This window comes from Rhinolophus sinicus, linkage group LG03 (genome assembly GCF_036562045.2).
Source record: "Rhinolophus sinicus isolate RSC01 linkage group LG03, ASM3656204v1, whole genome shotgun sequence".
Classification (NCBI taxonomy): domain Eukaryota; kingdom Metazoa; phylum Chordata; class Mammalia; order Chiroptera; family Rhinolophidae; genus Rhinolophus; species Rhinolophus sinicus.
Window position 1 is genome coordinate 126,964,674 of NC_133753.1, and position 21,149 is coordinate 126,985,822.

Below are 21,149 nucleotides of genomic sequence, written 5' to 3' on the forward strand. Positions count from 1 at the left end.
GTCTGCTTTACCATTTCAAATGTTAACCTCATCTAGAAACACCTTCACAGAAACACCCAGAATGATGTTTAACCAAGTACCTGGGCACCTAATGGTGTCGTCAAGGTGATACATAACATTAACTGTCATACCATCCAAATCTGAAGAATTTGAAGCAGTGATAGGCAAAACCAGATTTGTTGGATGAAACACTTGAAGGGAGAAACCTCATAAGGAGACCATTGTTGCACTTTAGGAACCAGTTGTATAATTTCAATTATAAAACATGTCCAGACTAGGTAAATGTAGAGACAGAAAGTGGTCAGGGGTTTGGGGCAGAAGGTGGAATAAGGGACTGATGGCTACTGGGTGTGGGGTTTCTTTCTGTGGGGATGAACATGTTCTAAAATTAGATATTGGTGATGGTTGCACAACCTTGTGAATATACTAAAAACCACTGAATTATACTTTTTGAAAAGGTGAACTTTATGGTATGGGAATTACATGTCACTAAACAATACATATATTGAGAGAGAGAGAGATGACGAATGGAGAATGGAGGTAGTGTCAACATCTTTGAGATGTTTTCTCAAAGAAGTGGGAAAACATGGGGTCATAGAAGGGATGTGGGGTCAAGGAAGGATTTTTTTTTTAAACCACAAGCGATACTGCCGCATATTTGTGTCCCGATTCACATGATCCAATGGACAGGGGCATATTAATGATGCCAGTTGGGCAGATGGCATTGGAGGAGCCAAATCCTTACATTCACTGGAATGCCACCTTGAACACCTTTCTTCACGTCTCTCCCCAGGTGACAGATCAGTCGGTGAAAGCGTTTGCTGAGCACTGTCCTGAACTTCAGTATGTCGGCTTCATGGGCTGTTCGGTGACTTCCAAAGGAGTCATTCACCTAACCAAGGTAGGTACCATGGCTTCTCCTTAGTGTTGCCCGATAGCATCCCTGTCGATGCCCTTGCGCCGTTAAATGTGCCCGAATGAGGAAGTCAGACTATTACAGACGTGGATCAGTGTTTGGTGACGGTGATCAGGTTAAGGCAAACGACAACCAAACCTGTCCTTTCTGCAATGGGTTACTCGTGTAAATGAGAAGCCTATGTGTTTGCTTTTGCATTGCTAATGACTATGAAATATATGCAATCAGAAAACTGTTATATGTGACAAGAATTATTTAAATGTTAACCTAATGTATTGCATTTAGAAAATTTTTTGATTGAAGTTTTAATTGCTTGCATATCTTTAGGTCCTCTGAATATTTATCTTTTAAGAAGGGAATATGGTCAGTGCGTAGGATTAAGCTGAATATGTGAGGTTGATGTATATCAAAAGTTAACCTCAAAGCTTTCATAATAGCAAATATATAAAATCTCATATTTTAGCAGTGACAAAAATGCCAGCTCCTTTGTAATCTCTCACTTGTGTGCCATCTCGACTGCTTTCCAGAGCTGTAAAATAATTAGGAGCTAATTTTTACATACATGTAATGAAAAACTGGCTACTATAAAATTTACCTGTGTATTATCTGAAATTTGTCACTGTATAGGTTTTACCCAGATTATGTAGTAAGTACTTAGGTGAATGGATGTGAGTCTTGCCTTTTCCACTTAATTAGCTGAGTAACCTATTCATTCAACCTTCCTTCAGTTCCCTACTATTAAAAAAACTGCTGTGTTAGCAGCACAATGCCGAAATAAAACAGAAAAGATCCAGGGCTCTTTGGGCTTGGTCTCTTTAAGCTTACAGTTTAGTGGGAGATAATGTTTGTTTTTTCCTTCCCTAGGAAAAGAGCAAATATTTATGAGAGTTACCTAGGACTCTGACAGGAAGGCACAGTGCGTAGGAGCCTGGGCTCTGTTGTCAGCTCGAGTTTGAATCTCGTCTCTGCCATTTACTACCCAGCTAAGCAGGCAAACTGTTTTTCAGGGTATTCATTGAAGTAACGTAAGCACAGCGCTTGCCTTAGTATCGAGATTGCCGTTAAATGTTAAGGAAATGGTAGTTACTAATATTAAAATAGATGTTATGATGTCAAAATACCTGGAACATCAGAGTAAACTTTGAGAAAGAAAAAATGAAATCACTGTTCCAGTCTAGTTATCTAAAGCAGAGCCTGTGATTGTCCTGTGTCTTAAATGACCGATCTGCTTTAATTGTGTTTTGAGGATTGGAGCCTAAAGCCAGTGGGGAGGATAGCCACCTTCTCAATTATTGCTCTGTCGGAACATCTTAGTACGACTGAGACCATATGTAACTATAATTTTTTATTCATTTCCTGTAACCTTGGCCCAAACATCTTGGTAGATGAATGTTTTTCTAGTCACCTCCGATGCTGTTTATGGTGTAGAGTCAAAATGGCTTTGGATGAACAGATTGTGCACAACAAGTGTTATAAGGACCGTATGTGGGATTTTTACGATCACTCAAAATTGTACTCATTAAAGACAAAACAAGACTTATTAGATCAGTAAGTGCTTCCCTGAGCATTTTGAGATGGCCAAAAATTATAGTACCCTGGTACTTAAAAGATCAGAATTATTCTGTGTGACAAAATAGCAGCAGCAACAAATGTCAGCACTGGAAAGCTCAATTTGCTGAGAAGGTTCTCAAAATTATGGGCCAGGATTGGTGGTTTGTCCTGTCAGCAGTCAGAATCTCCTGGACTCATATCAAAGCTGGTCCACAAAGTTTTGAGGATCGTTTGTGTTGCTCAACAACGTCTTTGCTTTGATGAGAAGACTGGTTTCTGGTGTGATATTATTGCTCAGCTTCTTGGATTCAAGTAAAGGCAAGATAGCAATTAAACATGCATAGCTTTTGCAAAACTATTTTAACTGTTTTATCGATTGAAAACCAAGGGTAGAATTCAGCTTTTAATGAAATTAAAGCTTTTTTGTTAAAATATTTGCATTTTCATGAAGTGTTTTAATATTAAGACATTACCCGAAATGTAATTTACATTCACAACATGTTTATAAATGTATAAATGCCCTTAGAAAGTTGTATTACTGTTATTATCATCATGATGTATAGTTTCAAAATAATTGATTACCATCATGGTATGTAATTTTTAAATAAATGATGAGGGAGGTGTCAGATATAGAGTGTTGAGACTCTCAGTCGATACATGTTTAATTTTATCTGATTTGAAAAATCTCTCCAACTGTTACTTTACTGACTCTCTGGTTCTCAGTCTGCTGGAGAAGCAAGTACCATGAAAGTTCTTAGTTACCTGTCTATGAAGAGATGTGTATAGACTAGGGGAATCTGTCTCTAGAGTTTCTTGCACCCAGAAGAATCTATGAATTTAAGAATCATTGATCTGGAAGAGACTATGTGGGGATTTCACTGAAACTAAGAAATGTGAAGTTTTTGGTAAATTAGAAAGGAAAATTGGGGGTTTGTAATAACTTAGATTGTTAAACCAAGGGCAAGAGGACAGAAGATTGGATGGAAGAATATTGATATCCTATTAATGTGGTGCCTTGGACTTAGTTTTACTTTGATATACTGTCTTGCTGGAGACTTACTTACTTTGCAATATTTATTGATGATACACTCTTAGTAGATTCTGTTAATATCAATCAATATTGGAACAGGAGGCCCTCCTTCTAAGCTGCTATGACTATGTAAATGAGAGTCCAGAAATAGCAAAGACTGAATGCACACAGGTTGAGAAGATACAGTCATGTTTACTGGACTGTGTTTGGAAACTTGGAGATCCAGATTTAGGAAACAATGATAAGAACTTTTGAGGCCTCCATTTAACAGTTGAGAATGTTAGTGACTTGTTGTATGTGGCAGAATTGAGTCTTCTCCAACAGAAGTGTGTTCTTTCTGTTGCAGTGTATCTATTTATAAATGTAAAATATCTCTATCTTGTTCTCTTGCTCTCTCTCCTACTTTTTAAAAACAAGTTTGGCAAATGCAAATATATAATTAACCCCTAGTGTCTAGACTATAGTGCCTAAATATCTTTACCACTAAAGGGACTAGTAGAAACATGTCAAAAGAACCCAAAGGCCAACATGTAGTAGCTCCCACTTGCCTAAGTTGGGATACTTTGAACATCAAAAAAAAAAAAAATGATTGCAATGGACTAAAACAAACAAAATGTATAAAAGTCATAAGTTCATAATGATGTATATAAAAAGCAAAAGTGGATTTATTCTAGCTAAGGTGGAATAGGGACCAGATTTACTCTCTTCCCTGAAACAACCCAGAAAACTAGATAAAATAAACGAAACAATGGTCTTCAAGACACTGGATATTAGACAGCCAAAGACAGTGATCCCTGAGATATGAGAAACAAACAAGAAGAGCCTATGATTTTTCGGTTTCATGCATTGAAAGAGTTTCCAACATGCAGTACAGGGAGGGAGGACGCAGGCAGACTGTCTGAGCTGAGACAGAACAGAAAGTCCAGACACCAAGGCAGCCAGAGTTTAGAGGACAGATTACTGGAGTGGAGAGAACCACACAGAGAATTCCAGATATCTGTGGCTCATCTTCCTAGTGCATCCAATCCTAAATAACCCATGAGTAAAGAAAAAATCTTTAGAACGTATATTGAACTAAATGAGAATGAAAACACAACACATCAGATTTAGTGTGATGCTGCTGAAGTACTCTTTAGGTAAAATACAGTAATCCCTCCTTATCTGCAGTTGTGCCTTTGGTGGGCTCAGTTATCCACCGTCAACCGTGGATAAAGTAAGTGAGGAAAGGAATGAATGAAGAGCGAAGTGGAAATAAATGATACAGAACATAAAAATAACAGAAAATTAATAAAACCAAAAGCTGGTTCTTAATAAAATGAATTGATAAATTGCTATTGAGACTGACTAAGAAAAAGAGAGATATGGAGAACTCAAATTGCCAATGCCGTAACTCATAACAAGGGAATATTATCGACATCTTTATGCCTATAAATTCTACAAATTAGGTGGAATGGAAAATGTATTTGAAAGATACAAACTACCAAAGCTCACTCAAGAAGAAATAGGTTACTTTAATACCCCTGTATCTCTGAAAGAAACTGCATTTGTTGTTAAGAACCTTCCCTTCAATAATACTCTGGGCTCAATTTGCTCAGTGGGGAATTTTCCAAATATTTGTTATATTTAAAAAACTTTATAAGTGAGAGATATATACTTGAGTATTTACTAGTAAAATGACACAATGTTAGGGATTTGGTTTAAAATATTATAAAGGGGATAAAAATAAGAAACAGAAAAACGGATAGGCCAATAAAGGAGACAAAAATGGCAAAATACGGATAATTGAGCTGGGTTATAGGACGTGGGGCTTCATTATACTGTCCTCATTACTTTTGTTTATATTTGAAAATTTCCGTAATAAGAAAAAAAAACCTTTAAGGGATGAAAAAGTTTTAAGTGTTACTAATGCAGCATGATAAAATCATATTATTTAATATGCTTTTTAAGAATGCACAGTAACATGGAGGTGAGCAGGATAATAATTAATATTAACGTATAATATTAATGGAAAAAAAACAGTTGCACCAATAGGGTTATGGAGTCTGAAATGTCAAAGTGGCAAATTATTTTATTTTGTTTTAAATTTTATTGGGGAATATTGTGGAACAGTGTGTTTCTCCAGGGCCCATCAGCTCCAAGTCACTGTCCTTCAATCTAGTTGTGGAGGGCACAGCTCAGCTCCAAGTCCAGTTGCCTTTTTCAATCTTTAGTTGCAGGGGGCGCAGCCCACCATCCCATGTGGGAATTGAACCAGCAACCCTGCCATCCAGAGCTCGAGCTCTAATCAACTGAGCCATCCGGCTGCACCCAAGTTATTTTTACATGTATTTGGAATGCAAACCTCAGAAATGCTGCAGATTCATGAATTTAATGCCACAAATTCATAATGAATTGATTTATATCAGATCAGTTGAGATAATTTCAGTCACTAAGGAAGATCTTATTTTAAATGATTATTAAGGAAGATGGTAAAGAAATTTTGGCAAAAAATTTATTCTATGCTATGTAAAACTTTCATATTTTTCATAATTTAGGGATATATCTATTTTCTTTTTAGATTGTTGATATTTTTTAAAGTTTCAAGTGTTAGTTAATATTAATTCTGATGCTACATTAAATCTTATTGTTGCTTCAGTTATTCAGCTTATAAACATGAACTGAGTTCTTGGAATATGTCAAGTATGGGTTTGGTTGAAATTTTTCATGTTTGCTAGTTTCTATTTTTAAATAGAGGATTTTTGGAGGGTTGGTGGGTAACAGACAGCTAAACAAAGTGACCAAACTTCTGCCATTTTCTTGGACCATAGTCATATTTTAAAAACTTAAAAAAAACATACAATTTAAAAGTGCTTATGTTTGAAAATATGAAATGTTTTCTAAAGGAAAACAAAATTGATTTTTTTTCAGTCAATTTAACATAAGTAACTGAAAGAATGTTCATTCATGCAGCTAACTCAATTTATCAACTTCCTTTCCTTGTTTATTCACAGGGTGGAAATAAAAGATGAACTTCCTTGCCTTTTAAATTTCCAAACACCTAATCAGTTTAGAATGTCTTATTCTAAAAGAAGAACATTCTATTTTGCTACTTTAGGGGTGATATTTCTGCTTAGTCATACATTATCACTTCATCTGTTTCTGATTAATTATGGTACCTGAGTGATATTTTGAGGCGTGAAACATATGTATTCTTAAATTCATTCAGCTCTGAAATATTCCCTTGTGAGTACGAACCAGTGAGTATTATGAAGGGCTGTTTGTTGCATGACCGTGTTTTGGGTTCTTTTTAGGCTTAAGAGTTAAGCCAAAACCAGAGTGTTGAGAATACGTAGGTCTGATCCATTAATTTTTTTCTTGGAAGTTTGCAACAGGTAGCAAACCACTTACTGCTGTCATCAAAGCTGATGGCCGTGACTATTGATTATATGACCTTAGGCAAATCACCTAATCTTTTTGCCTAAATTTCCTTGTCTGTAAAAGGATAATCATAGCATTTACCTCCCTCTAGTGTTGCAGAGGAAGTTGCTTGGAACATACAGTAACTAAAGAAGCTGTTGACAAATAAAATAAATAAATAAATGAATGAATTAATTACTGAGAAAAATATTAATCACGATGTATGAAAGCTCTTTCTAGCTCTTTCGTCCTAACCCACTTATATTCTTTCATTAAAATAAAAATGTAAAATAATTTTCATGAAAATAAATCTTACTTAAAAACTTTATGAACCTTGTTTCTACCTGAGTGCCAGTGCTGAATGTTAAGATTGATAACTATTCGTCTGCTCTTTATGTTTTGTTTTTCCTTTCCCTGCTAACCTTTCAAGGGTTATTGAATGATTTAAGTTAACACACTGAACAATTAAAATAGTATTTTTAATCAAATCATTAAAAAAAATTCTTACATAGCAATGCACTGAATCGGGAATATACTGTTGTACCTTATTTTGCAAAAATTAGTGACTTTGATTTTAATTTTTCTAAATTCGTATAGGCTGTGTCTACATAAGCTATATCAATTTATCACATTTTTTTTTTCATTCTGGTAAGTAATACTTGTTCAGTGAGGCTACTCTTTATATTTTATAACTCTATTACTCACACCTGGTTGTAATGTATATGCGTTTTGCTACATTTTCATTTCAGCAACTACTATAGCAGGATGCATCAATGCGGCACTCGTAAAATAAATGAATTAATCTTTCTAATGACTTCATTTGTGAAAGTCCTACCAAGTGAAATGAACAAATGAGTTTCTTTGTTGCATCTGTTCTTTGATAAAATAGTTGCTTCAGGCTTTAGTATAAATATGTAAATATAAAAAGAGGAAAGTTGGCAGTCTTTTTTGAAAGGGCCTTTCTTGGATGTTGGCTTTATATTTTAAATATTATTTTACTTTGCTTATATTATCCTCAGTTCACTCCTTGAATTTTTATTACACACTTGTTTATAAATTGTGGCTTTGTTGTAAATATTCTTCTAAAAATGGATTTCAACTGTATTTATCTGGTCTCTAACACATGAGGTCAGTCTTTATCCAAGAAAGATATTAAGAGTTGTTGCTTTCATTCTCTTTTAGACTTTCACATTCATTCGCACTGTTTTTTGACAGAAATTTTATTTAAGGATCAGTGTGCGTCTACGCAGTATTCTGATTTATACATAAATAGTGGTATTGGACACCGATGAGGTCTTTGAATCAACAGAACAGACTTTATGAGTTAGGGAAACCAGATTTGGGGTTTAATGAGAGTAAGTTATAATGTCACTTAATGAGGAAATATGCTACCGAGGGGGAAAAAAAATGTTAGCAGATTTTATTAATTTAAAATAAACATTTATTGAGAATTACAGAATTAATTGAATGTAACTAATTTAAAAAACATTCATTTGATTACAAACATTGACAGTTATGTTGACTTATTAGTTTTGAATATTTATAAGATACTTAACAATGCTTCATTTTTAATTAGCTCAACTGTCTTATTTAAGCACTATTTTCACTAGACCTGTGCAGGTCAGCCATGGGAAGTGCCTGCGTGTGTACATATTATATGTTTATACACACACATATTTAAACATAGTACACACACATAGTATGTCATTCAATCATACAGAATCCAAGTAATCAGATTTTCTTTACAATATTTGTTTAACGTTGTGTGATGTTTATAATGATGATGTAAAAGAGCTCCTGGATACTGAAAGGAAGATTGTGTCACATCTTTATTATAGTTGCATTCATTGAAAATAGGGAATTCATTTCCATAGTAACTCCCTATTAGTCAAAAATTATGTATACTACAGTAGGACAGTGTGTCCTGAAATTTAACTTGGAACCTCAATATTTAACCAGAATTTGGGCATATGTATTACTACTCATTATTTTCCACAATATTTTTTTGGTGTAAAGTTTGGTTCTGAGCTCCCTCGTCTCCAGACACACTGGCCCAATCACAGAGTCCAATAGAGTCCATTGACTAACAGCAGTTGAGCTCCTCACATTTGTGCTCCATCCCAGAGGTCTCACAGGCATAAAAGTTGTTGACCACTGTGTACTTACAAACCCGTCCGAAACATAGCTTGCTTCCTACTGTAGACTTCCTTTCAATTGATTGTCTCCCAGTGGGAAGATTGGCCAACAACATTTCTTTTCCCAAGAAAAAGCTCTCCACTGGAGATTTCTCTTCAGTAGAGGAAATGCTTAGTTAGTTATTATGCTTGATCAGAGGTATTTTTTAAACTTGCAATTGGCTATCAATCTCCCATCTTTAAAAATGGAACAATACCCCTGTGCCTGAGAAAGCGGCTCAAGTTATGATTTTTACAGCTTTCATCTGGCTGGGAGAAGAAAACAAAGTTGGTCAGCACCCTGGGTTTCTCAGGCAAGGTGCAGGAATATTGGCAATTATTCCTGTTTGTGGGTTTTTCTAAAGAACTCCCATTGGATTGACTCGGTCTTTTCATTGTTGGAAACTGGCTCCCCTTCTCCTTTCTTTCCTTTTGCTTTGTGCTGCTTCTAGATCTGTTTGTCCTCCGGTCATTTTTTCTCTGTAAGCAGGCTCTTCTTTATCATAGGGGGTTTCACTCTGCAGACTGCATTTAGTGGGAGGGAAAGCTGGAGTATTTCCCTCCCTCCCTCTCTCTCTCAGGTAGCCTTTTTGGTAACAGCTTTATCTTCTCCACAGTTCCAGCCCTGGAGAGCTCCCCTGTGGCTTCAGATTGTATTGCAGGACCATGGCCTGTGGGTTCCAGTAATACTGCCCTTTCCTTTTGAACCTCCAGCTTAGGGGTGCTCATGGCTTCCTGCTGTTGCTAAATCTCTGGGTTATGCTAGCCTCCCCAGTTTGTCTTCTCAGCTTGTACCTCGTTAGAATAACCAATTTCCTTAATGAAATTCCCTTTGTGTAATTTAATAAATATTTATAGTGGTTTCTACTTTCCTGGCTAGACCCTAACACACCTTCCTTTCTGTGTTCCTCTTTTCTGTGTTTCTTACACTAGAGTGCATTTGTGAAAATAGAACTGATATTTATTTCCTCTCCGAGAAATCTTGTAACAATGGAGATCAAAGCACAAAGCAAAGAATTGCACATAATGTAAGATTTAAATTAGACTTGACCCTTCTTTAGACTATCACTAGTCATAGCTAGTCCTGAATCTACACTAGCTATAACCAGAGAGGAAGGAGCAGCGAGCTACATGGCAGTTAAGAGTAATGAAGCTACCAGACCACGGTGATGCCTGAGAACAGGATAGAGGGCTAGCTGCTTAATCACAAAAAGGTAGTTTTTATACATGCTCCTAGCAAGAAGAAAATCTAAATGTTTCCCCAGAGCCATGATGTATAATGTCAAGAATAATATTCAACTAAATAAGAAGCTAATTGTTATGAACTAGTTATCTGCATTATTGGTTATTAGTTACTAGTTAGTTTGAATTATACGTTGATGGTTTTGACTGACAAAAAAATAACATGCTATCATGTCAGTACTTTTATTTATTAATTTTAAAAAATCTTAGTTATGTTTTTTATTGATGTGAGGAGGTATAAGTGACTCAAAGTACATAATATTAAAGTAAATCATAAATCAATATTTGAAATTTTAACTTGGATGTACACTAGATATTGTACTTTTAATTTTCATCTCAATCGGTTGAAGCTTTTTAACTCATCAGTGGAGAAAATTAGTTGAGTGAACAGCATTACAGATGGACAGTTCTTTGTATCAGAAAGTAGTACTTTAATATATAAGTCAGAGTTATACATTTTTGCAGTTCGTTTTGGAAAAATTTGTGTTAACTGCTTTAATGATAATGTCATTTCATGTGCTATATTATTTAATATCAAGGAAAACTTCATAAAGATGTTTTCTGATTACCATTTCTTGTGGTAATGGATACACTGCCTATAGCACAGTCATTAATCTAGAATTTTAGATCATTCACTTCCAGCTCTTCACATTGAGTCAGGAATTAAAACTTAACAATTCCAAGTGTAAATATATCGTAAACCAAATGCTGTTGCTTCTTGGAATTGCTGTTGTAGAACAAAGGTAAAACTAAGTAAAACAAATGGAATCTGATTCAGTATTTGGAGAGTTCCTAGCATGGATTTTGAGTATGATTCTGTACATATACTTTAAAAAGTTGGAGTCTTTTTAGGTATTGTCACCTAGAAAGTGAAAGTTTGTTCTTTCATTATCATCGGGTGTTGGGGTACTTGGATAATACTATGAATAATTAAATCAAGTACAGTGCCAGAAATGAAGATTGTGGAAGAAATAGTATTGTTTCCAAACCTGCATCCTGATTTTTTTAGGATGAGATTCTGTGCCTACTTTCTCACTAGTAGGAGTGATTTGATTGATTCATTTTTAGATTGTTAGTATCAGATTTGTCTTCCAAGTAAAAGGGGGATTTGGGGACTTCGGGAGGGATGATAAGGGAAAGAATTACATACAGATTTGGAATGTTTCGTCTCATACATATGGCTTAGAGATTGAGAGGAGAGAAAGCCTGCTGATGGATGCCTAGGTTAGCTGTTTTTTTCCTGGGGAACGTAGGGTGCTCTGGACCTATGGAGTAACTCCCAGGGAGAAGCTTCAGGTACCTGTTGACAGGGACTCACGCTGCTTTTCCTTGTGTTAGGAAATCTTTTTCTGGGAGTATAGAAGATCCAAAGATGGGAAGTGGCTCAGCTGGTGCTTATCATCCTGTGTGATGGGGCTTTTTGGCTCACATTCTGTGGAACAACCTGGTCATAGAACATGAACAATAATTTCTGAAATGAAGGTTTAGGCATTTTTTACTCAGTGCTTTGGCTTTAAGCTGAGGCCCAGAAGTGAGAGGCTAAGAGATTTTCGATGTGAAGTCGAGTCCCTCTTGCATATTCTAAACCAGGAAGAAAGAAAAAGGAGTCATTTTATTTTAGAGAGTGTGTACAACATTTCTGTAACATTTTTTGAAACCCAGAAAAGAAAAATATATGCCAGAATATTTTAAAAATTAAAAATCATTAATTTCATTCCTTTTTTTTTAGCTGTACACATTTAGAAATAAAGAATGAAATAATGCGACTGTTTCCGTTTAATAGTGTAAGAAGTCAGTGTATAGGTCTCTTGGCTTGGATATGGGAAGCTTTTGTGCCGGGCTAATGGAATTTCAGTTATTTTACTACTTTTACAAATACAGTTGCAAAACTTTTATTTGGATTATATTTCCAAACTTTCAACACATCAATGTGTGATATGTGGATGTAAGTGACTAAGATGGGTTCAAAATTCCATGAACTGTCTTTTTTTTTTTTTTTTTTTTTTTAGCTAGATCTCTAAACTTGGTGAGAGGAAATGAAAGAGAAGCACACAAACGATCCAATTAGATGAAGTATTCTGTCCTTGATTGCCTTCACATTTGACTGAATTTACCCTTAATTATTAAGCTTTGATTTTTTTTTCTTATTTGAGTGTAGCAGTGTGAACGTTTTATTTTTTTTTTTTTAATTGAAGAAAAGTTCTGCTTCTTAGCCCTTGTTGGATAAAAAAGTGACAGACAGAGCTGCTTAGTGCTGCTAACCTTAACTGCTATTTGTAGTTTGTTATGAGCTCTAGAAATCTTACATGGAGACTAGAAAGGAATTTGGTGGAAAGAAAAGTCCTAGAGAAAAGTCAATTAGAGAATGTGCTGCCTGCCAGAGTGAAAGGGGAGGAACAGAGCACCCTTTCTCAATAGGTACACGAAGGAGCAGAAATCCAATTAACAAATTCACATTTCTGCAGCAGAAGATAGTGATTAAAATTTTGGTGAACGACTCAACATTCCTGCCACACACATCATAACTCTGACAACTTACAGAGGCTTTTTTTATTTTTCATGTTCTTCATTTTAAGACTAAATATATAAATAAAGAACTGATTACGCTTCTTGTTCTGAAATAACCTTTAATTGTGTGGAGTGAGAGTGTTTTTTTTTTTCTTATTTAATGCTTATGTCTTAGCGAAGTTTCTGTTCACATATATCACTTTTAAAAATATGTGGCTTCATAACTGCAGATCCCATGTTTGATATTGATAAAAGACAGAGACCTGACTTCTGGAAATTTAAATAAATGAATTTATCTTGAAAGTTTTGGTCTCGATTTCAAATTTGCTCATTCAGCAATAAGCACTCCCCACCATGTTTTGTGTCACCTGGTGATACAAAAGTGAGAAAGACATCCCCGACCTGCAGGACTCTAGTGGGAGGAACATACATTTAATTAGACCAAATGATAAAGCAGTGTGTTTAAGGCTGTGGTGGGAGAACGAGCAATGTAAGTGGCGGCACAGAGGGCAAAGTATCTTACTCTGACTGTGGACATCCCAGGAGGTTGGACAGAGGACGTGCATTGGCGCCCTGAAGGCTGAATTATGCTCTGATAGGAAATGAAGGCAGCTTTATAACTGCCCCAGGTGGCTCAGGACACTACTGCTGTTAATGGACTTTTTTATAGAATTGTGCTAACCCACGACAGATTATATTGTATTACTCTAGGTGTATATATGTATGCCTGCATATTAATTTAATCAATTCCTTAATAATTTATTTTTTTAGTCACTATAAATTTTAAGGCTGTTATGATTGTACTAGTTTGGCACATTTACATGTAGTTAATACTTTTATATATCAAATTTAGAAGTGTAAATGCCATCTATGTGCTGAGGGTTCCCAAATTTATTTGACATCTCTCCTTGGATAGCTATGAGGCATCTCAGCCATAACACAAACGGACTCTCTTTTTCTACCTGTCTCCAAACCATCTTAGTTAATTGGAACGATAACTTCCAGTTGCTGAAACTCAAAATCTTAGAATCATCCTTGATTCTTCTTTTGCTCTCATGCCCCGTAACCTAGTTGTCAAAAAACTCTGTTGATTCTTTTTTTTTTTTTAATTAAAGTTTATTGGGGTGACAATTGTTAGTAAAGTTACATAGATTTCAGGTGTACAATTCTCTATTACATCATCTATAAATCCCATTGTGTGTTCACCACCCAGAGTCAGTTCTCCTTCCATCACCGTATATTTGATCCCCTTTACCCTCATCTACCACCCCCCACCCCCCTTACCCTCTGTAACCACTAAACTATTGTCTGCGTCCATGAGTTTTTGTTTCTCATTTGTTTGTCTTGCTCTTTTGTTGTTTTTGGTTTATATACCACATATCAGTGAAATCATATGGTTCTCTGCTTTTTCTGTCTGACTTATTTCGCTTAGCATTATATTCTCAAGATCCATCCATGTTGTCACAAATGGTCCTATTTCACCTTTTCTTACCACCGAATAGTATTCCATTGTGTATATATACCACAACTTCTTTATCCATTCATCTATTGAAGGACATTTTGGTTGTTTCCATGTCTTGGCCACCGTAAATAAAGCTGTAATGAACATTGGAGCACACGCGTCTTTATGGATAAATGTTTTCAGATTTTTGGGGTAGATACCCAGGGGAGGGATTGCTGGGTCATATGGTAATTCTATTTTTTATTTTTTGAGGAACCTCCACACTGCCTTCCATAACGGCTGCACCAGTCTGCATTCCCACCAACAGTGTATGAGGGTTCCTTTTTCTCCACAGCTTCTCCAACACTTGTTACTATTTGTCTTGTTGATGATAACCATTCTAACTAGGGTGAGGTGATATCTCATTGTGGTTTTTATTTGCATTTCTCTGATGAGTAGTGATGCTGAGCATTTTTTCATATGTCTGTTTGCCATTTGTATGTCCTCTTTGGAGAAATGTCTCTTCAGGTCCTCTGCCCATTTTTCAATTGGGTTGTTTGTTTTTTGTTGTTGAGTTGCATGAGTTCCTTGTATATTTTGGATATTAGCCCCTTATTGGAGGCACTGTTTGCAAAAATCTTCTCCCATTCAGTTGGTTGCCTCTTTATTTTGTCGATGGTTTCTTTTGCTGTGCAGAAGCTTGTAAGTTTGATATAGTCCCATTCATTTATTTTAGCTTTTACTTCCCTTGCCTTTGGAGTCAAATTCATGAAATGCTCTTTGAACCCAAGGTCTATAAGTTTAGTACCTATGTTTTCTTCTATACAGTTTATTGTTTCAGGTCTTATGCTTAAGTCTTTGATCCATTTTGAATTAATTTTGGTACATGGTGACAGATAGCAGTCCAGTTTCATTCTTTTGCAGGTGGCTTTCCAATTCTCCCAGCACTATTTATTCAAGAGGCTGTCTTTTCTTCATTGTATGTTTTTTGCTTCTTTGTCAAAAATTATCTGTCCATATATATGTGGTTTTATTTCTGAGTTCTCAATTCTATTCCATTGGTCTACGTGTCTGTTTTCTAATTTCAAATATACCGAGAATCTGATCACCTCATATCACCTCCAGCTGCTCTCACTGTGGTCCAAGTCACTGATATCACTTGACTGGATTAATTCAACACCACCTCGCTCTGCTTCCACCCTTGCTCTTATTTTAGCCGCACACAGAAGCTAGAGTGATCATTCTAAAATATAAGTTAGATCATGTCCCACTCTTGCTGAAAACCTCCAGTGGCTCCCCAAATTCCTCAGAGCAAAAGCTAAAAACCTTACTTTGGCTTACACGGCCTCAGAGAGTCTGCCCTACTTCACTCACCTCTTTGGCCATGTTCCCTGTTAGTTTCCCTTCTATTCACTCTCCTCCAGGACCTGTGGCTCCTGGCCAATCCTCCAAAATGTTAGGCCAGTCTCATGGCCTTTGCACTAAGTCTTGCCCTAGACATCAGCACAGTTTTGTTTGTTCCCTCACCTCTTTTGTATCTTTGTTCAAATACCATCTTTTCAATGGGATCATCCTTGACTAAAATTATACCCCATCTTCCTCCACTCGATTGTGGAGCAAGCCTTGCCTTGCTTTATTTTTTCTCTATAGCACTTAACACCATTTAACATACTATATAATTTGCTTACTTATTTAATTTATTGTTCTCCCTGTCCTCTTCCTGCTAGAAATTATGAGCACTACTATGGACAGGGATTTTTGTCTGTTTTTTTTTTTTTTTACTACTTTATTTTAAGCAGCTAGAATGTTTTCAGGTATATAATAGGTGCGCAGTAAGTAGTTACTGCCTATATGAGTAATATCTGCATTCTTTTCTGAATGTTGAAGAGGCTGCTTTTTACAAATTAGTTTTACACTTGACATAACTGGATATAAATATCAGTCATTCTGCACTAGAGAAGTGGTCCTAGTCCATTCTGGGATCAACTGGTTATCCTTTTCACAAATAGTGATGGCAGACCTTGCCCCAAGCCAATTAAATTAGAACCCCTAAGGCTGGGACCTGATCTTGTATTTTTATATTTTATTTTTTTAAAGTTCCCCATATGATCCTAATGTGTAACCAAAGTTAGAACCAGTTGTTCAGGAAACATTGAAATAAGTGTGAATGAAGACTGAATGAAAGTGCATCACAGCTAGTGCACCAGAGACCCAGATAGGAGCCAACTCAAGCATCAAGATTAGATGTCAAACATTTGTAATGAGAGACTGGTCCTAGGCAACACAGCCCAGGAAGGGCTGGGGTGGTGTGGGGCGGCGGGGGGGGGGGGGGAAGGTAAGGAGAAAGAAAGGGTGAAGGAGATGGAAAAGATGAAAAGGGGACCCCCAAGTAGGTGTCGCAGGAAGGGAACGTTGCGTCCATGGTCCCTTGACAGCTGTTGCCAATTCCTGTCTAAAGCACGTAAGTTATGTTGAGGATTGCCTGGTTAGTAATTTGTGTTAAGGCGAGTATATTTCTAAGACTCACTAATTTTTTCTCTCTAATGTAATCGGGAAGTGAGATTAGTTTTAAAATAATGAACACAGCTCTCTGAGCACAGCGAGAACAACTTCTCAAAACTTGGGGGAAGACATTTGAGCCAGCTTAATGGACATCTGGGAATGGTAGGGATGGCCGGCGAAGGGCCTCGATAGGCAAGCTCTGCGAGTCCGTTCTGCAGTTGGAATACTTTTGTTTCCTCAAGGTGTCGGAGGCGGTGGGCGATGTGATCAAAGTTATCTAAGGTATATGAATCTGGCTGATGTGGCAAGGAGAGAGAAGGGATAGCGCTGAGGAGAAGCAGTGCAGTAAAGTGTCCTAGAAAGCCAAACAGAATGTGAATAAAATGGTGAAATATGTCAGATCCATTAGGAGAATGGCTGAACCCAATAGGCCTTGGATTTGGAAATCAAGCAAAGAGACAGCAGCCCAGTGTGTGTCAGAAGGCAGTGGTCGGAAGGAATACTTACAGAAGCTGCCAGAGAATTAACATGGTAGTTTTGGTGGATGTGATAGCATTCAAGATCCTGGATATCCTATTTTCATGATTAGAATTAGAAATTTTTATGCTCTCTGCCAGGCTCTCAGGCTATTTAGAAGCTTTCAGTTCCACCCTGAGGTTCTCGGTTCTATGAGGTGCTGGAAAGGGTTTGCCTGATGTCCAAAATGTGGCTTACCGAGCTTGGATGACCATTTCCAATACTCTAGTGCCAGCTTTAACCAAGCTGAGGTTCAGAAGGCCGAGTTGCTGAGCAGAAGGGATGCCCCTCGTTCTCTGCTTCCTTGTCCAGCCAAGCTGTTCTCTAAGTGTAGGTATCAGATCCTATCAAGGTGTGGAAGCCTTCCTACGCTGGGGGCAGAAATTCCCTCTCTGCCCCTTACTTTTCCATTCCCAGCAGTCTTAGTTTCTTTACTAATTTTCCCAGTTTTAGACCCACGCAAGACTCATGCTACAACCCCCTCCCTTCCTCCTGTGTCTCCCTCCCTGTCCCTAACAGGAGGCTCTCCCCAATTTTCTTATAAATGCCTTTTTCTAACCCTTCTGTCTCCCTGTGCCTTTGGTCTCTCCTGTGATCTCCGTCTTGGCAGCCCGACAGGTGATTGGCAGGTGAGTGTGTGGTGCTGATCTAGGGCCCCAGTAATCCCATCATCAGCAAGGCAGCCTGTCTTAATCCTTGACTTTGATCCCTAAAGATTCTAACTGATTGCTCTGAAGCGCAGTCCCCATACAGCTGACATCTGCAGGGCTGGCAAGGAGTAATCGAGGTACTAGTTGACATTTGAACACAATTAACTATACAGAAGTGTTTAGTCTTTTTAAAAATTATCATCTCCACCTGGCTTCATGTAAATTATCGTCGTTAGCCTGAAACAGTGGAACATCCCTGCTGTCTTTGTGAAGGTGCCGTGAGTCCTCTTATGTTGCCGTATCCACTGTAGTCAACCTGTATGATAGAGGATTTTGGTTCATTTTTACTTTTCCACAGTCTTAAAAAAATTTGGAAGCCATTGAAGGTCTTTTTATAATCCTCCAAGCCTGTGTTTCCTAGGTAACATTTTAGTATCTCATTTTGTACTTACGTACATACCAACCATTGACTAATTTCAGTTTTTAACCTGAATTGGTTATAAGTAATATTTTTTTTCCCAATAAAAGCAGTATTAAACTGAAAGGTGATTACCTACAGTCTACATTCTGACTTAAGTTTCTTTTAAAATGTCTTACTAAATGTTAAAAAAGTGGAATGAGGCATTTAGAAAAATTTGGTTGTATGGCTTTGCTTGTTCAGATCCTTGGTGATTTGTATAACCCAAGACTACCAGTGAATTTATAAGTAAAGTAAGTTTAATTAAAATGTCAGTTTCCTAAATGTAATTATTTGTTTCAGACTATGAAGGATTATTTTAGGTAGCTTTTTTATGAAATACTGGAGGGCACTATTATGAAATTCCCTTAGGAAGGGGAGGAATGTGATGAATTTGACAGAGCTGTTTGTGGAGTTGTGAATAAAAATGCCGCATCCCGTAGAGGTGCTCAGTATGTGTCTTGTAATGATGCTGTTTTACTGAGAATTAGCCTCCTGGAACTGCCTTTGGATACTGTCATATTTCAAGTTGAACTGGTTTAAAATGGTCATAGGGAAGGCCACGTGAGCAGAGTCAGTGACTGTCAGTTCATGAAAAAATGAGCCGTAATTCAATCCAAGAGTAAAATATTCTTCAAGGTCTCAATAGAATGCTGGCATGTGAAAGCTGAAGTAAATCTGTCTCCTCATGTATGAGTTTGTGCTCCATTGGAAGAGTAAGAAATGTAGCATTTATGAACAATAAATACAGGGCGTTATCAGCCACAAGTGGCCCAGTGTCATCATCTGAACCACCTTGCACTGAGAAATGGGCTTGGATGCAGGATTTCTAAAAGCTCAAGAGCCAGTCAGGCAGAATTAGAGTTGTATCACATGTAGGTAATCACTAGAATGATTACTTCTTGCTATTCCATTAGTTCTAGAAGATATCTTTAAACTTTCCCAAGTCTATAAAACAGTTTAGATTTGCTAACATCTCTCTCCTCATTATCTGCACTTTAATAAGTTATTCAAACCTCTTTGGCCCTCAGTTATCTTCTCAAATGTGAGGGGACTGAACTAGCACAAACAACTTTATTTTTCTCTGTGGAACTTTATCTTCCTACTACGTCTTTGTTGATGAAGTAATTTTTTTTTTTTGCGGTAAAATGTACATAACATACAGTTTGTCTTTTTAATCATTTTAAAGTGTGTAGTTCATTGGTTAAGTACACTCACACTGTTTGTGATAAAGAGATATTTCACAGTGAAGGAAGTTAAGAGATATGTAAGAATTCACATAGAAATTTCGTGTCAGAAGCTGTGATGAATCCCAAAATATGCATGTATAGGAGGTATTTATATGGTTGGATAAAATGTTTATGGTTTTGTATCTTCCTAGTGACTATAATAAAGGATAATTAGGAGAATATGAAGCTTTATGTGTATTGTACGTGGCTATATTTAACAGTTCACATACGTATATGGTTATACATAGCACAATTCATCCTTAACATTCATAGGTTTAATAGTCATGCTTCAAAGTATTTTCAAGCAGCCCTGTAGGTCCTTTTCACGTATTTCTGATTTTGCTGTGGTACCTGCAAGAGGCTGCTATCAAGACAAGAGCGCAGCAAGCTGCTAGCACTTGCAACTCACAGAGGCTATTTGGTTCTTTACATGTTACCAGAATGGAGACGTTTACATCTCCAACAGCAAAATCTTTTGGGGTGTTGGGATTAAAAATGTCCTGTAAAGAAAGCTAACTGCAAAAATAATGTGGTTTAAGGAAATGGTGATTTTTTTTATATAGAAAATATAGAATATATAGGGTTCATTACTGAGGCGAACATTAATAAGAGGAATATCAAATTTAACAGTGACTCTGATCAGTGACATGTACCAGTTCGTCTTTGCTTAATCAAGAGTAAGAAAACTTGACCAATGAAACCAGTTTAGCCCGAATGCAAAATCTTGTGAAAAATAAAAGTTTAGTGAGTGCAGAAAGACAGTTACCTTGTAGAATTAAGGTATGTCTAGGAAATATGTGACTGTTCACAAAATATGAATTGAGTAAAAGCAAGGGTCTGTGCAAACATTTTCATGAAGTGTTTCCATATGCAAATTACGTCACTCGTAATTTCCACAAATGATGATTGGTTTGAGAAATGTAGGAAGAACCTCCCTGCCTCCCTCACTGGTAATGTGGCACTAACAAGAGTGGCCATATCGGCGTGGCCTGTCTTCCCAGGAAGTATTTTTCTTGGCAGCTGAAGATATACCGAGAGGAGAAGGCTGAATGAACAAGAATCTCCTCTCTGCTATGCATCTAGAGGGGTTAGTGAGCGGCAGGGTTTAAAGTGACTAAGGGTATTCCCCTTGTGTTAAGAGAAACCTGGCTTATCTTCAAGGATACAGAGTTCCCTACAGCCCTTCTGTATTAATTTTCCATTGCTGCATTGCAAATTACCACAAACGTAGCAGCTTACAACAATGTGCGTTTATCATCTTACTGTTTCCATGGGTCAGTCCAGACGTTACAACTTGGTTTTTGCCCAGGGCCATAATCAAGTTTTAATTGGGGTTGCATTTCTTTCCAGAGCTTAGATCCCGTCACAAGTTCATGTCGTTTTTGGAAGAATTCAGTTTTTTATCGTTGTAGTACTGAAGTCCCCATTTTCATGCTGGCCATAAGCCAGGGGCTGCTCTCAGAGGCCTCTGGCAGATCCTTGTCATATGGTCTCTCTGAGCCTAAAAGGTAAGCAAGATGGCCCTTTGTAAGGGCTC

General features: G+C 37.0%; 1 protein-coding gene across 2 annotated transcripts in view; it reads left to right on the forward strand.

Moving 5' to 3' along the window:
• FBXL17 (F-box and leucine rich repeat protein 17) overlaps positions 1 to 21,149 on the forward strand; it is a 464,141-nt gene that overhangs the window by 137,147 nt on the left and 305,845 nt on the right. For both annotated transcript variants that reach the window (XM_019727982.2, XM_074328624.1), the window contains exon 5: positions 794 to 901. In XM_019727982.2, the coding sequence (XP_019583541.2) occupies positions 794 to 901 (108 nt within the window). The remainder of the gene's footprint in view (positions 1 to 793; positions 902 to 21,149) is intronic.